This window comes from Lissotriton vulgaris, chromosome 1_1 (genome assembly GCF_964263255.1).
Source record: "Lissotriton vulgaris chromosome 1_1, aLisVul1.2, whole genome shotgun sequence".
NCBI lineage: Eukaryota > Metazoa > Chordata > Amphibia > Caudata > Salamandridae > Lissotriton > Lissotriton vulgaris.
The window spans coordinates 1397765363-1397783447 of record NC_141685.1 but is presented as its reverse complement, the minus strand read 5'-3'; the positions used below and the strand labels follow the sequence as shown (position 1 = coordinate 1397783447).

General features: G+C 48.4%; 1 protein-coding gene across 1 annotated transcript in view; it reads right to left on the bottom strand.

The window, feature by feature from the left end:
• The window catches only part of LOC147750576 (galectin-1-like), a 73667-nt gene extending 57175 nt beyond the window's left edge, over positions 1 to 16492 (bottom strand). The window contains exon 1 of the mRNA XM_086936574.1: positions 16264 to 16492. Within this exon, the coding sequence (XP_086792700.1) occupies positions 16264 to 16284 (21 nt within the window). The 5' untranslated portion in view covers positions 16285 to 16492. The remainder of the gene's footprint in view (positions 1 to 16263) is intronic.
• Positions 16493 to 18085: the final 1593 nt, after the last annotated feature.

Genomic DNA, 18085 nt, shown 5'->3' with positions numbered 1-18085 from the left:
GAGAGTGGCAGTGGTGACAGAGAGTGGCAGTGATGAAGAAGAGTGTCCCAAACAGGCTGGACACGTAGAAACAACAAGTTCGCAAAACTTGCGACCCGACAGGTAAGTTCGCAAATTGCGAAATTGTAAAAACCCTCGCGAACTGGCAGAAACACGGGCGAACACAAAAAAAAAAAAAATCCGCAAATTCGCGGGAATTCGCGGATTTTGCGGATTGCGAATCCGCAAATCCGCAAAATTCGCGGATTGCCAATCCGCAAAATCCGCTCATGCTTAATACATATCTGCATCCAAATCCAACGCGCTTTCCGAGGGAACCTGATGGTACCAGGGTACCTCCTACGTGTGAGCGAAAGTTAATAGATGAGAAATGAATAAACTTGAATCAAACACTGCTTGGCGTTTAGTAATATCTTACAAGGAGCGCTGGAATTTATGGCTCCATGGGCGTCCCCGAGCCTGCAATATGAAGCCCTCGCAACAATCTGTCGATGAAAAACAGCGAGGTCAGGCAGGTAGTAATGAAGCCGAAGAAAAAATGTGCCTCCGGTATTAATACCCTTCGGCTTCGGCGATTAAATAAAACAACCTTACTTGTGGAGGGAAGACGGGTGCAAGTCGTGCCTATGCTGTTTCAAAGGGAGCCCCGTAGTGTGGAGATCGAGCCCATCACGGCAGTAATAAGGAGTTGACTGCTTCCGGGAAGGGTGTGGTTAGGATGAACGCGTCACCCCCCTGCTGCAGCCAGTGAATGCTGCCGGTCGCGGGGGCTTGACTGACTGCTCATGGCGCATCATTAGTTGCCAGGCACCTAGTAGCTAATCAGTGTCAAAGCGCACTGTACCTGTTGTGGACCTGAAAACTTTATCGGGCAATGCGCCTCACAAGAAAACACTGTTGTTTTATCGGGCAATGCGCCTCACAAGAAAACACTGTTGTTTTATCGGGCAATGCGCCTCACAAGAAAACACTGTTGTTTGAATTAGGGGCTTTAATGCTCAGGAAGAGTGATTGTTGCTACAGAGAGACAAAATAACATAAATTAACATTAAAATAAATGCTCGTGGGCAGAGTTGAGGATCATAGGAAGTAGTAAAATCATTAGCGATAATGCTATTTAACACTAGTGGGCAGAGTGGAGGATCCAAGGGAATAGTGGACTCACTAGCAAACCCTGTTGGATCGGTATTGTTACAGGAGTGCTCCATAATGTCTCTATAGTAGCATTGTGTCCAGAGGAGAACCCCATATTCATACAATCAATCAAAAAATTATCAATTTTTTTTTCTTTTAAATAAAACCGGTGTTCCACAGTGTCTCTTACATTGAATTACGTGCAGGGGAAGCCCCTAGCTTTGGACACCAATCCCGGTCTGCTGTTACTTAGGGAGGACAGAGTTGCATGGGATATTGTCATTTAAGCCAGATTTGTGCGTGGAAAGTCTATAAATCCAACGTTGCTCCTTTTCGAATAAACGTTGCTTTTGGTACCTGCTATTGTCAATTTGTTCTATGACTGTCCATTTGATGTCATTCGGGCTGTGTTTCATGGATAGAAAATGCTCTGTCAGTTTTGTCATTGACTTCTGGCATCGGATAGTACTCCTGTGCTCGCAGATGTGCTGTTTTATTCTTCTGCCGGTCATCCCTACATACCTCAGGTTGCAGGGGCATGTGATTAGATACACCACGTTTGAGCTGTTGCAGTTAGTATGTGAACTAATGGTCCACGTTTTATTCGGTTCAAGAGCAAGTGTTTTAGTGTTCTCAGTTAGTGGGCAAACGCTGCAGTTCCCACATTTGTAGTGGCCTGTGATATTGGGAAGGCCCCAGGCATTATAGCTTTGGAGAGCACCCTCACTAGTGCAGCATATTCCCCTGACTGTGTCATACACTGAAGTCTGGAGAGCACCCTCCCCAGTGCAGCATATACCCCTGACTGTGTCACACACTGAGGACTGAAGAGCACCCTCACTAGTGCAGCATATACCCCTGACCGTGTCATACACTGAAGTCTGGAGAGCACCCTCACCAGTGCAGCATATACCCCTGACTGTGTCACACACTGAAGTCTGGAGAGCACCCTAACTAGTGCAGCATACACCCCTGACCGAGTCATATACTGAAGTCTGGAGAGCACCCTCACCAGTGCAGCATATACCCCTGACTGTGTCACACACTGAGGACTGAAGAGCACCCTCACTAGTGCAGCATATACCCCTGACCGAGTCATACACTGAAGTCTGGAGAGCACCCTCACCAGTGCAGCATATACCCTTGACCGTGTCATACACTGAAGTCTGGAGAGAACCCTCACCAGTGCAGCATATACCCCTGACTGTGTCATACACTGAAGTCTGGAGAGCACCCTCACCGGTGGAGCATATACCCCTGACTGTGTCACACACTGAAGTGTGGAGAGCACCCTCACTAGTGCGGCATATACTCCTGACTGTGTCACATACTGAAGTCTGGAGAGCACCCTCACTAGTGCAGCATATACCCCTGACTGTGTCAAATACTGAAGTCTGTAGAGCACCCTCACTAGTGCAGCATAAACCCCTGACCGAGTCATACACTGAAGTCTGGAGAGCACCCTCACCAATGCAGCATATACCCCTGACTGTGTCATACACTGAAGTCTGGAGAGCACCCTCACCAGTGCAGCATATACCCCTGACTGTGTCATACCCTGAAGTCTGAAGAGCACCCTCACCGGTGCAGCATATACCCCAGAATGTATCATACAATGAAGTCTGGAGAGCTCCCTCACTAGTGCAGCATATACCCCTGACCGTGTCATACACTGGGGTCTGGAGAGCACCCTCACTAGTGCAGCATATACCCCTGACTGTGTCACACACTGAAGTCTGAAGAGCACCCTCACTAGTGCAGCATATACCCCTGACCGTGTCATACACTGGGGTCTGGAGAGCACCCTCACCAGTGCAGCATATACCCCTGACTGTGTCATACACTGAAGTCTGAAGAGCACCTTCACCAGTGCAGCATATACCCCTAACTGTGTCATGCACTGAAGTCTAGAGAGCACCCTCACTAGTGCAGCCTATACCCCTGACTGTGTCATACACTGATGTCTGGAGAGCACCCTCACCGGTGCAGCATATACCCCAGAATGTGTCATACCCTGAAGTCTGGAGAGCTTCCTCACTAGTGATGCATATACCCCTGACTGTGTCATACACTGAAGTCTGGAGAGCACCCTCCCTAGTGCAGCATATACCCCAGACTGTGTCATACACTAAGGACTGAAGAGCACCCTCTCCAGTGCAGCATATACCCCTGACTGTGTCATACACTGAAGTCTGGACCCTCACCAGTGCAGCATATACCCCTATGTCACACACTGAGGACTGAAGAGCACCGTCACTAGTGCAGCATATAACCCTGACCGTGTCATACTGAAGTCTGGAGAGCACCCTCACTAGTGCAGCATATACCCCTGACTGTGTCACACACTGAGGACTGAAGAGCACCCTCACCAGTGCAGCATATACCCCTGACTGTGTCACACACTGAGGACTGAAGAGCACCCTCACCAGTGCAGCATATACCCCAGACTGTGTCACACACTGAGGACTTAAGAGCACCCTCACTAGTGCAGCATATACCCCTGACCGTGTCATACTGAAGTCTGGAGAGCACCCTCACTAGTGCAGCATATACCCCTGACTGTGTCACACACTGAGGACTGAAGAGCACCCTCACCAGTGCAGCATATACCCCTGACCGTGTAATACTGAAGTCTTGAGAGCACCCTCACTAGTGCAGCATATACCCCAGACTGTGTCACACACTGAGGACTTAAGAGCACCCTCACTAGTGCAGCATATACCCCTGACCGTGTCATACTGAAGTCTGGAGAGCACCCTCACTAGTGCAGCATATACCCCTGACTGTGTCACACACTGAGGACTGAAGAGCACCCTCACCAGTGCAGCATATACCCCTGACTGTGTCACACACTGAAGTCTGGACCCTCACCAGTGCATCATATACCCCAAGGCTGTGTCACACACTGAAGTCTGGACCGTCACCAGTGCAGCATATACCACTGACTGTGTCAATCACTGAGTACTGAAGAGCACCCATGCTGGTGGAGCATATTCTATGCACCTTTACACACCTGCTGACTCACACTGAATATTATAGACTAGTGTAGCTTTCTCTTCACCCTGTGCACTCTCCGTCACACACTGTAGCATGAAAAGCACCCTACCCAGTGTATCATAGTCTTTCTACCACTGACCACCAGTGTCACCAACTGAGGCGCACCCCACTAGTGCTGTACATTGTCTGCACGCCTAAGATGTACCTGGGCGACATTGCAGAACACCCTCGCTAGTGCTGTACATTGTCTGCACATCTAAGATCTACCTGGACCCCATTGACGAACACCCTCACTAGTGCTGTACATTGTCTGCACATCTAAGATCTACCTGGACCCCATTGACGAACACCCTCACTAGTGCTGTACATTGTCTGCACGCCTAAGATCTACCTGGACCACATTGCAGAACACCCTCGCTAGTGCTGTACATTGTCTGCATGCCTAAGAACTACCGGGACCACGTTCTGAACAACCTCACTAGTATTTTCTGCTCTCGTGAACATACTCTGCCTTATACTGCCTTTGATAGAGCAACCTCAGTAGTGCAACACATTCCTAAATCCCTCCGCACTCTTCGTGCAGTGAAGATTTCAGACCTACCTTATTAATACAGCCCCTGGGCACGCTCTGCCAACCCTGAGGACTGAAGAGCACCCTCAGAAGTGCAGTGCATGCCCAGAAGCCCCTAGCACCTCCTGCCCTACACTAGCGATCGCAGGGCATTGTCAATAGTGTAGCATATTCTATGCACCCCTCCAGATCTCTGTACTGTGAATGGAAGAGCACTATCCTTAGCGTATCCTCAGAACTCCCTGGTATGCCCTCTCCTTAATGCATCCTCAGAACTCCTTGGTACACCCTCTCTTTAGTGGATCCTCAGAACCCTGAGGTACACCATCTCCCTAATGCATCCTCAGAACTCCGTGGTACACAACTCTCCTTAGTGCACCCTCAGAACTCCCTGTACACCCTCTACTTAATGCATCCTCAGAACACTGAGGTACACCGTCTCCATAATGCATTCTCAGAACTCCATTGTACACCCTCTCCTTAATGCATCCTCAGAACTCCTTGGCACACCCTCTCCCTAATGCATCCTCAGAACTCTCTGAGGTACACCCTCTCCCTAAAGCATCCTCAGAACTCCGTTGTACACCCTCTCCCTAATGCATCCTCAGAACTCCGTTGTACACCCCCTCCTTAATGCATCCTCAGAACTCTGAGGTACACCCTCTCCTTAATGCATCCTCAGAACCCTGAGGTACACCCTCTCCCTAATGCATCCTCAGAACTCTGAGGTACACCCTCTCCCTAAAGCATCCTAAGTACTCCGAGGTACACAACTCTCATTAGTGCACCCTCAGAACTCCCTGTACACCCTCTACTTAATGCATCCTCAGAACTCCCTCGTACACCCTCTCCTTAATGCATCCCCAGAACCCTGAGCTACACCCTCTCCCTAATGCATCCTCAGAACTCCTTGGTACACCCTCTCCCTGATTCATCCTCTGAACTCCTGTGTACACCTCTTCTTAATGGATCCTCATAACTCCGTGGTGCACCCTCTCCCTAATGCATCCTCAGAACCCTGAGGTACACCCTCTCCCTAATGCATCCTCAGAACTCTGAGGCACATCCTCTCCCTAAAGCATCCTAAGAACTCCGAGGTACACAACTCTCCTTAGTGCACCCTCAGAACTCCCTGTACACCCTCTACTTAATGCATCCTCAGAACTCCCTGGTACACCCTCTCCTTAATGCATCCTCAGAACTCTGAGGTACACCCTCTCCCTAATGCATCCTCAGAACTCCTTGGTACACCCTCTCTCTAATTCATCCTCTGAACTCCCGTGTACACCCTCTCCTTCGTGCATCCTCCAAAAACTCCCTGGTACACCCTCTCCTTAATGCATCCTCAGAACTCCGTGGTACAACCTCTCCTTAATGCATCCTCAGAACTTGCTGGTACACTCTCTCCTTAATGCATCCTCAGAACTTGCTGGTACACCCTCTCCTTAATGCATCCTCAGAACTCTGTGGTACACCCTCTCCCTAATGCATCCTAGAACTCCGTGGTACACCTCTCCTTAATGCATCCTCAGAACTCCGTGGTACACCCTCTTCCTAATGCATCCTCAGAACTTGCTGGTACACCCTCTCCTTAATGCAACCTCAGAACTTGCTGGTACACCCTCTCCTTAATGCACCCTCAGAACTTGCTGGTACACCCTCTCCTTAATGCATCCTCAGAACTCTGTGGTACACCCTCTCCCTAATGCATCCTAGAACTCCGTGGTACACCTCTCCTTAATGCATCCTCAGAACTCCGTGGTACACCTCTCCTTAATGCATCCTCAGAACTTGCTGGTACACCCTCTCCTTAATGCAACCTCAGAACTTGCTGGTACACCCTCTCCTTAATGCACCCTCAGAACTCCGTGGTACACCCTCTCCTTAACCCCTTCCATGCTGGTGACGAACCCCAGCCGTCATGCACTACGGTGCTCGTGTGCTGATGACGGCTGGGGTTCGTCATGGCCCGCCCGTGTTCGGCCGGCGGTCGCACACGGGGAAAATCGCAGCCCCACGGAAGGGGTTAATGCATCCTCAGAACTCCTTGGTACACAACTCGCCTTAGTGCACCCTCAGAACTCCGTGGTACACCTCTCCTTAATGCATCCTCAGAACTTGCTGGTACACCCTCTCCCTAATTCATCCTCAGAACCCTGATGTACACCCTCTCCTTCTTGCATCCTCCGAAAACTCCCTGGTACACCCTCTCCTTAGTGCATTCTCAGTACTCCATCGTACACTTCATCCTTGATGCATCCTCAGAACTCCCTGGAACACCCTCTCCTTAATGCATCCTCAGAACTCCCTGTTAAACGCGGGGACTGAGTAGTGCCTATGACGTGCCCAGGCCCCTTGGCACATACTACGGGTTGAAGAGCACCCTCACTAGTATAGCATATGCATTGTAGCCCCTTGTATGCTTGTCACACAATGGCATATGGAGAGTCCATTCACACTAGTGCAGCACATGTTCAGCTCAGATCCACTGGTGTAACACAATATTATGAGCCCCCCCCCCTGCAGAATGTGATAGAGGCTTCTGAGTAGCCCATCTCTCACAGATAATCATTGGTCTTGGGCTCAGTGGGGACCGCCTGAAGGGTTGGAGCCCCCTAAAGGTTTGGGGTCCCCACCTGCTCCCCAGGGGCTGCAGGGGCCTGCGTTCAGCCCCTGCCCAGATTGACTAATCATTCATCGGGAATCGAAAAGCTGCCTCAGTAGAGAAGCAAATACTCTACAGCGCTGAACACCACATGGCACGAAGTTCTCTCACTAGCGCTGCACATTCTCTGAACACCTAAGACCCCGGGGAACCAAAGACGACCGAAGAACCCCCTCACTGATGCGGCACATGTTCTGTACCACAGTAAACTCGTCAAACAATCAGAACTGAAGAGCACCTTTTGCACTACACGAATCCACTCTTGGCAACCCTGAGCACGACCTGTCACATACACAGGATAGTGACACACCCTCACTAATGCAGGGCATTCCTGAGTGTCGCTGTCACACAGTGGGAACTGAGATGCTCTTGCCTGGTGCCTCACACCGTGACTATCTAAGGAGAGGAGCATTCACTCTTGAGCAGCAGTGCCTGCCCTCTTCCCTGTGAACAAACCCACTCTAGATAACTAGTCACTCACTGAGGCCACACCAGGGCAGATATCACCGACACACGCTGAACACTGAAGACACTTAGTGCAGCACACGCACTGCAACTTCAAGCAGCACCGGTCACACACTGAGGAGGCATGTGATCTGCACCTCTGAGGAACGCCACCACACACAGAACATGGAAGAGTCCCTCACTGATGTTGGATCTAGAATGTTTGTTCATTACAGAGACCTAAGCTTAGGGGGATTCAGGACCCGACCTGGTGTCATCTGTCCCCTCAGGCTTTATGATTGTTAGGCTTGACTGGCCCCTCCATAGAGTGGTGTGGCTATTATACTAAAATAAAGTCTATTAGGTGCACCTTAGAGCCAATTAGTGTGGACTTTGACGGGATGTGTGAGGTGGCAGAGTTTAAATTTAAAGTGATTAAGAATATCTCACTCTCCGGGTTACTGATGTATCACCCCCTGGCTCTTGGACTCAGTTTATCGAGTCCTGGGGCCGAATTTCTTTACCTTGCTCACTACATTGGGTGATTTTAACTCCCACTTGGAAGATAAGGGGCGCAATGACTCCATCAAACTGCTGGGATGTATGTCAAGCTTTGAATTTATCCAATAGGTCAAATCCCCGACCCATACAGTAGGACATAAATTGGAATGGATTTTTACCAACCATGAAGCATTGTCGGTGGGGGATACTCTTCCTTTAAGCTGGGTGGATCACTCAGGGGTGACTTATAGAATGTTAACGCAGACAAAAGTAGGACAGTCACAGGATAAACCTATACTCTTTAAGAGTTGGAATAAAATCTCTGCAGAAGATATGACATCTGGCCTTAGAGAGGCTTTTGAAAATAACAATTATGCCCATAAACTTAGTGCAGATAACTTTAAAAACTGGCTTACGGGCACCATTGACCAGGTCGCTTCTATTAAATCTATGATTTGCACTAGAGCCAAAGCTTCCGCACCCTGGTTCTCGGAAGAATTGAAAATACTAAGAAGGCAGTGCTGGAGGCAAAAGAAAAATGGAGGGCTAATTCTACATCAGAGGAGAAAGGTAAACACAAAGAAGTGTTACTTATATATAAACGTGCTAGTGCCGCAACCAAATCCACTTGTTAAATTAGAAAAATTAGAACTGTCACCAACACTCCCAATGTATTATTCAAGGTGGTCAAAGAGCTTTGCATACCGGGTACTCAGCAACCCTTGGAAAGCTCTCAAAGTTTTTGCAATAATATTGCAGCGTATTTCAAAGACAAGATCTTAAAGATCTAGTCTGAGTTCAACGTACTGGAGAAAGAACTTCCCTCTGCATTGGTAACGGAATATGCGTTCGACCATTATGTGCTCTCTGTTATGTCAGCTTTTACTCCAATCTCCATGTCTGAAGCAGAAAATCTTCTTATGAGCTTAAAAGCAGGATCACCTGATGGTCCCTGTCCTCCTACAATTCTTCAACGTCCTCCGTATCTGATTGTGCGTCTCCTGGAAGAGTTTTCAATCAGATTTTGCCCACAGGAGTATTTCCTCAACTGTGGAAGGAAGCAGTAGTCCTCCCCTCCAAAAAAAGCCTAGTGGGGATGCGGAGGATCTTAAAAATATGCACCTTATTTTGCTGCAGCCTGCACTAGCAAAGATTTTACAAACATTTTTAGACCAGGAACTGGTTAAGTTCATAACCAGTGGTGGCTGGTGACATTTGAAAGTGGTGAGGCCTAAAAGTTGGGGATGAATTTTACATAGCGAGCAAGTGTGGCCGACATAAGAGGTGTTCAGCCCACGCATCATTCACCATTAATTTATCCATGTTTCTATCATCCACTGCACTAATCTGTTCATCCATCGGTCCTTGTAGAGACTCTCCCGTTCGCTCATCCATCCATTTATCCATTCACTAGAAAATCTTCCACTTGTTTGTCCATCATTTGGAGCATTCATTCATGTACACATTCACTCATCCTTCTGGACACACTCTCCTGTAACTCTTCTGCCCACTCATTCATCTATGTATCCTTTCACCACTGGTGAATCACCAGACCATCCAGCCATCTTCAGACAACCTCCCTTCCATCCATCTCAATGAAAGTGTATATTTGCTTGTCTGTATTTGAACCACGTTCTCAATTAGCCTGTTCGCCAGACAAGCGGAAACACAATATTGTATCAGGTCACAACATTATTCGGATATGGTGAGATCTTAGCCTTAGGAAAGCCTTTGCAGGCCGATGGAGACTGATTATGTCCAGGTAAAGATGATAAACAACGATTGAGAGCTTACCTATGCACTTATTTAGGAGACTGTGATGGCACAATACCTTCCACCCAGACTGAGCTGCAGGTAGAGTGGCAGAGCTTCTGATGGCACCCAGGAGTCACTCATTCTTTCCCCAGCAAGTGTTACTCGGAGCGGAAGAGCCAAATACGAGGTTTTTGCTTGGTAAACCAGACGGAAATTCATGCATGACACTTTGGTGGCAGCAGCCAAGCTTCACTACACTTGCTACTGCTAGAAAGAAGCTTCCCTTTCTCGACCAGACTCCTCTCAACCACACCATCAGGCCCCCACATGTCTTCACCCCTCGCTTAGAGCAGAGGGTACGTGTATGCAATGAAAACGCATGGGAGTTTACTTGCAATGGCACGCTACTGCAACATGACCGCTTCACATGTGATTTTATCCTAAACCTAGTACTATGTATGCAACTTGTATAATCAAGCCTTCTTCTACAATAACACAGAAGTAGAGGCGATTGTGCATAAATAGGACGATTGACCCGAGAGGAACCCGTCAGTCATTTACCAACCCAGGGTTAGTCCTTCAGTCTTTTGGAAGCACCCGCGTGTTTAAGCGCTTCAGTGTTAATGCTGCTACCATTTCAGAGACAATGGCCTCACACGCGACTGACTCTTCCCCAGCTCCACAGCCCTTACATGCCAGATGCTGCTCTTCAGGGCGCTGTTCTGGCTGTCATGGCTATTGATTGCCCGTACTCTTTCGGGCATGCATTTAGTCTGAGGGCAGCACCGGGAGCCAGGGAATGTGTGTTTCCTCTTGTGCCTGGGCCCCACCTGCTGTCTGCACATACGACGACTCTTTCTATTGTACAGCGCTCTGACACCTTCAGATAAAGTCTGTGCTATATAAAAATGCATTCAATAAAAATAAAATAAACCTGAACCTGCGTGTGTGTGTAACATACACTAGTAAACCAAGCGTCACCCCCACCTACCTATGGAGTGAGTGCGACCAGACCTACCTGTGGGAGCGTGCACTCTGCACTGCACACAAAGGCATACAGGGTCTTAAACTATCTGCTGCCAGTGCCACGAACGAAACCAAAAGCCAAGTAGCCAGCCAACAACGCTGTAGGCGCACAGTAGTGTAATTCTTACTCATCTAAATATTGCAGAACGCACTACAAAAGTACAGCCACATGCACTCATCTGCTTCAGGTTATGGAAATCCCGCTTGGTGGAAGAGTTCACTTAACTCTAAAATGTGGTAAATGCTGGCAAACATTTAAAGGCAACCACAAACCCTCGTGCAGTTTCAAAGAGTGAACCTGGAACATCTCATGTCCTCGTAGTGCTGTTTCATTTGGCCTTTGCAGGACTCGTATCAATCTTCAACGCATTTCTTGCCCCTTAATTTATTCCTCATAGTGAGGGTGAGGAGTTGCGAGTTGGGACTGCTGAAAGGTGGTTTGAGGATTGTAAATATAAGATGTTGTAACAGCGTGGGGGAATTCTTTGTAAAATGATATGCCTGAGAACAATCTCTTGATGAAAAGATATTTCAAAAATAAAAATGATAATCTATAATAAGACGGGCATTCTGATGAATAGCACTTGATTACGAAAAGGCATGAACTTTGGAACAGAGCCCTGTCCCCCTCCTCCCCTCAAGGCGACAGAGCTATGAAGACACCAGGGCAAGAAGGGGCGATGGCGTTAGCAAGGCGCAGCCGAGAGGAGGCCTCTGCAATGCCTTCGGAGACCATAAGCACTTTTAGCCATTCACTTTTGTATTTTTAACATGGTTGGTGGGGGGAAATGTCAGCAAGACTCTCTTGTCAAACGAGTCAGAACAAGCCGATAGAGCGAAAAACGGGTCCCTTCCATCTATATTTTATAGCGTAAGGGGGAAACCTTAAACTTGCATCAAATGTACAAATCCTTCAGCTACTGAGCACTTTTCTTTAGATGTTTTTCATAACCCCGACACTAAGTAAACATATTAAGCCTCCAAAAATGTAGTGGTTGTTCCTACCTGAGCAGGTCCGGTCCGCGCCGCCTCGGGTCAGTGTTGGCGCCTACAGCCACTCACTCTCAGCCAATCCTGGCGCTGCCAGCAGCACCAGGCTTGGCTTAGGGCACAATTACTACTCGCCCGCCCGCCCATTAGGAGACCGAGGTTTGAGCTTTTGCTCAACCCTCGCTCTCCTAATGGGCATGCGCCAGCAGAGCAGACACTAGTGCGCATGAGTGGGCACGGCACGAAAATTCGCCCTCCGTTCCCACTCATGCACACTTGTGTTGTGCTGCTGCCTGTTGCCCCCCACTGGTCTGACAATCATGTCAGTCAACATGATGCCAGACCGCCCACTCCCTTTAGACTCTGAAGGGGGTGGGCGGTCCGACGTCATGCTGACTGATATGATTGTCAGTTCTCCCTCGGCGTCTTTAAACTTAAGTAAATTGATTCAGTTTACTTAAGTTCAAAGACGCCGAGGGAGCTGCGGGCGGGGGGGCTACGCCCCCACGCCCCAATGAACGCACCGTGCCTGTTCACAACTGCACATGATCTTTTGGACCCCCCACAAAATGGATTTTGCAGTGGTCATAGCACGGAGTCAGCATTGATTGCCGCTGCAAATTCTGTACGCTGCCAGGTAGATCGGCTAGGTGCTGCTATTCTGGTAACGCTGGATCTGTCAACTGCATTCAATACGATATCCCACCTGGTGCAAAGACTGCATCAGGCAGAGGTGAGGGATACGGCTTTGGAACTTTTAGAGTAATTTCTGACTAATAGGACTCATGCCGTCAGCTGTGGCAAGTTCAGGGCTGATCCTTTCCAGCTTCCCTGCGTTTTTAACACATATGTTGCACCCCTGGCCAGACTGGTGAGGTCGTTTGACTTCCAGGTGCTGTCTTATGCAGACGATATGCAAATCATTGTTCCCTTTAACTGATGATTTGCCTGGGACAGCTGACAAGATTAAACTCTGCATGGTCAGTGTTAGTAACTGGATGAAGGAAAATCATCTGAAATTAAATGCCGATAAGACGAGATCCTGGTTTTTGGAGCACAGCAATCGGTATCATCAGAAATCTGGTGGCCTGAGATGTGAGGCCCATTACCTACCCCTGTGGCCTCAGGCAAAAACGTAGGTGTCATTTTTGACAATTCTCTCACTTTTGACACACAGGTCAATAGAACTGTAAGCTCCTGTTTTTATATAATCAAAATCCGTTAAAAAATATTTGCATTCCTTCTGGTGGAGCCTAGATTGGCAGTAGCAATTGCTCTAAAACATGAGGGCATATTAACAAGGGCTTTATCTCAAAACTGTTGTCCTATTTACAAGAGGGTGCTAACATGCATATTCGCATGTTAGCACCCTCTTTCCAGATGCCTCCCTTTGAGATGCAAAGTGGGCGTCACTGAGCGTACCCCGGATGGACTACCTTGTAAAATATTGCTGATGTTCATATCGCAATATTTACAAGGCAGCCCACAGGATTCTAGCACACATTAGATTTTGGCGAAAACTGTGGTTTTCGCCAAAAACTAACATCTGCTAAAATCCTGACTTACCTATGCTTAACATAAGGGGTGGAAAATGCTGATACGACCACAGGGTCGTATAAGCAATGTTATCGACGTTTTACAGGGAATATCGCTGGAAAACCAGCGATGTTCCCTGCAAAACGGCGATTTCCCCGCTATCGCTGGATTTCTTATCGCTGTGGTGAAAAGCTTTGTTGATACAGCGCTATCCCGGCGATGAAATCCAGCGATAGGATAAATATTGCTAAACGCGCTTAGCATTGTTTATCTCTAATGGTTGTTGATATGGCCCATGGTGCCTTGATTATTGTAACGCCTTGTTATATTTACACATCAGAAGTGTCATCGCTCATCAAATTGCAGGTCACTCAGAATGCGGCTGCACACCTGCTTCTGAATGTCCCCAAACATCGCTCAGAAAGGGAGGGTTTGCGCTCCCTTCACTGACTTCCTGTTAGACATTCAAGGTGCTCTGCATGGTATTTCAGGTTCTACACCAGCAAAGGTCTGTGCCTCTCAGAACAGCTTTTCATTGGTACACTCCCGAAAGAAAAGACATCCTAGGTCATCTTGCCTTAAGAAGAGGACTATTCCAAAACTTAGGAAAGCTGGATGGGGCGACCGCTCCTTTTCTGTAGCGGATGCCAAAATGTGAACCCCCTGCCCACTCAAATTGCTAGTCTGGACTCTTTTTATGCCTTTCGGAAGCAATTAAAAACGTGGCTCTCTTCTCTTCCGTAATGGCATGTTGTCTTTTCTCATGAATTTAGCGAATGCTTCTTTCTGTTGCTTCTAGCGCTTTGACGCCTTGGCATAATGCGCTATATAAGATTCTTTGCGTTCCATTCTTAGTGCAGCACACGCATCACAACCTCGAGCAGCACCTGTCTCACACCCAGGATAAGGTCTGAGGAACGCCACCATACACACAGAACAATGAAGAGCCCCTCACTGATGCCACTCAAGCTCCACAGCCCCATCACACACGCAGGTGATGACCAGGGTCGGATTGGGATCACAATTCGGCCCGGGCACTGACAAAAAAAGTGGCCCACATTCAAGAGGCGTGGCCCATATTTAAGGGGCGTGGCCCACATTCAAGGGGCGTGCCCTTTCATGAAACAATATTTGCACAGACAAGGAATGAAAGTGGGAGGATACTGTTCTTGCACAGGACACAGGGCAAAGGTGCCAATGGCCTACATGCTGAGCAACTAAAAAAAATAGCAAGGCCCCTTTCTGTTACAAAATTATTCCAGCCCTCCAGCACAGGAGCACCTGAAAAGCAGCAAAGCCCCTGCTATTACTAACCTACTCAGCCCTCCCCAGACTTTCAGCTCAGGAGCACATGAACAGAGGTAAGGACCCTGCAATTAGTAAATTAATCAGCCCTCCAGGCCTCGGGAAAATGTCCTGGCAGGGGAGCACAAAACACAGCTTTCTGGGTCATCCAATGTAGCCAGGTAGCCAGGGGGAGGCTGAGGTGAAGCTGGTGCATGGGAAGTGTCTTCCCAGTGTGTTCTGGCAGTTTGAGTGTTTACCATTTACTGTAGTATTACCCTTGTACCTGTGTACGGTACCCTTTTGTAACTTGCACACGTCACTTTTCTCTGGTATCACACTGTATGCTACCTCTCACTTTTGTTTGCTTTAGATACTTGCACAAGTGCCACCATTGCCTATGTAACGTTTGTTCTTGTGCTGGAGTGTCTGCCATTTATTGCAGTATTATACCTCTACTTGTACTTTGTACGCTTTTGTAACCTGCACACATATTACTTTTTCCTCCTGTAATGTACCGATTGCTACCTCATGTATTTTGGTTGCTCACTGTCACTTTTGATTCATGTAACTTAACGTTTGCTTTTGTAATTTGTCCACTTGTAATTTTTCTCCTCATGTATTATTGCTGTTCCTTGTGTGAAGCGCTCTGACACCTTCGGGTAAAGTCCGCGCTATATAAAATTGCATAAATAAATAAATAAAATAAAAAAATTCCAAACATCACCTTGCCCCCACAGCAAGACCCATTCTTCCTCGCCCACTATGCCCTGAACGTGAAGGGCTGTGGGCGAGGTGTTAAGACTAACACCGTTTCTGGGCTGCATGGGCCCCAGGGGGGCCGAGGTGAAAATGGCTCAAAGGCCTGAGAAACACCTGGCCCCCAGGGAGGCCGATTATTGCAAACAATCACCCCTCCCCAGCCCAGCCTCAGCTTGATTGCTTGGCAGGGCAGGGGTGAAGAGAGGCCACAGCTGACAATGTCCGGCCGCACAGCGAGGCTGCTTTCATTTTCTCTGTCTGTCTCGTGCCCTCCGTGGGCCGTTTTTTTTCCTCCCCTTTCCTAGTCCACTCTCTGTGGACTGGGACAGGGGAGAAAAAAACGGCCCACAGAGGGCACTGAGGCACCGGCCCTTCGGCCCATTCCCGAATGCCCGCCTTGCCAATCCGCCCCTGGTGATGACACACCTCCACTGGAGGAAGCCATGGTCTGAAGACCCCATAGGCAAGTCACCAACCCCACACTGAAGAGTGAAGAACACCCTCACTCGTGCAGTCACTCCCACTCACTTCTTCCATTGTCCCACCACCGCTTTCATCGTGTCACTCACACTCACCTCCTCAATTGCTTCACACTCACCGGTTTCCATTGGTCCTCCATGCTCTGCTGCTCAGGCTGGATCTTCGATCTGCGATCTCTGCTGCTCAGACTGGATCTTCGATCTCTGCTGCTCAGGCTGGATCTTCGATCTCTGCTGCTCAGACTGGATCTACTGCCTCTGCTGCTCAGACTGGATCTTCGATCTCTGCTGCTCAGGCTGGATCTTCGATCTCTGCTGCTCAGGCTGGATCTTCGATCCCAGCTGCTCAGGCTGGTGTTGCTCAGGAGGGTTCCGCCTTATATAGCTGGTAAGTGACTCATATAGATGGCGTGACCTCCGATTCTGAGGAAAATTACAAAAGGGTGATTGGCAGAGAACCCAGTGTGTAGGCGGGGAGGAGGGGCAGCAAGGGTCAAGGTTTCTTCCTAAGAAGCTTATCAACCTATAATCATCTATGAGAGAATTCAGTGGAAAGATAAATAAATAAAAGAGGCAGGGTGGGTGTGAAAGGGAACTTACAGAGTCATGTAGGGTTGACTACCAGTTCCAGCATTATCTCTATTTTAAAAAAACAGCTGTAGCAATGCTCTGTAAGAGAAATACGGAGCTTCATTTGTATTGGTGGGAAAGGGGGTGGGCAATGAAGGCTCGGGTCTTGGTCAAAGTGGGGCTGACCTCAGCATCCTGGGCACTGCTCCATCTCTTTTCCCCCAGTAATTTAATCAAAGATCCTGGCCCGGACTGGCCTACGGGGCACCGGGGATTTTACCAGTGGGATGGCAGGGTGGGGACAGGTTTGACTGTGGGTAGGGGGCGATTTTGTTGCTGGGGTTGATGACGTTTCCTGCCTGCACTGCATCTTTGCTTTAATAATCAACAACAAAAAACACATTTTCTAAAGCGTGCAGCGTGCCCAGTCAGACCATGATCGCTTCAAAACCAGTTGTTTTTGCATTCGGGTGGTTCCTGACTCCAGTAGGGTCACCACGAGCAGGGCTCACCTTCAGGGCGAGGTTTGGCGAGGAGTTTGTTGTTGCTTGCCTCAGAGTCTCCAGTACATATATGATGAAGACTCTTCAACTTTTAAAAATGTGCATTTGTTTATAATGTGAACAGTGCAACTCAAGTCAATTTAGTATACTACATTATACCATTGCATTGAGTGTTTGTTAAAAGTGATATATTATGATCATGAGCATGGAAACATTCTTGCACACGCTGCCACTGCCCTGGCGATGTGGTCAAGTGGTAGCCAGGATTGGCGCCAGGTTTCCCGGCTTCACGCTGTGCAGTTCAGCCACTACTTGGTCATCTCTTTCTTTCCCGCTTTTCACATCAAACCTTAATATTTGGTCTTGAGTTCTTTGAAGCACTGAGCCAGTGCACTATTTTACATACATCCAGGCATGTTTCATAAAGAGTGGTGGTGGCAGTGTTTGGAGAGGGTGAGGTTTGAGTGCGGAAGCAACAATGAAACCAGAGCACCCACCCTCGGTCATTGCATTGAGACCATTTGCTCACCGCAGCTAAAAGTCTGTATTCATTGTCACCCATTGTTGAATTTACTCACCCGCCCGCTCCTCGCCATCCAACTATTTGTTCATTCAGACATGCAGCCCTGTCTCCTATCTCTATCCATCCGGTCAATGATTGGACAAGGTTCTATAAAGAAAAATGTGCTGTAAAACACACCATATTTTCAATGTTTTCCAAAATTTCCCAGGGGGAGAAACCCCTGCAAACAGGGCTGGCTTTAGCATTTGTGTCATCCGGTGCAACAATCTTTGTAGCCAACCCTTGACCTCCTCCTTTACGGACTCGCTTACTTCTACCCGCCAATGGTGCCCCTCATCTTACCTG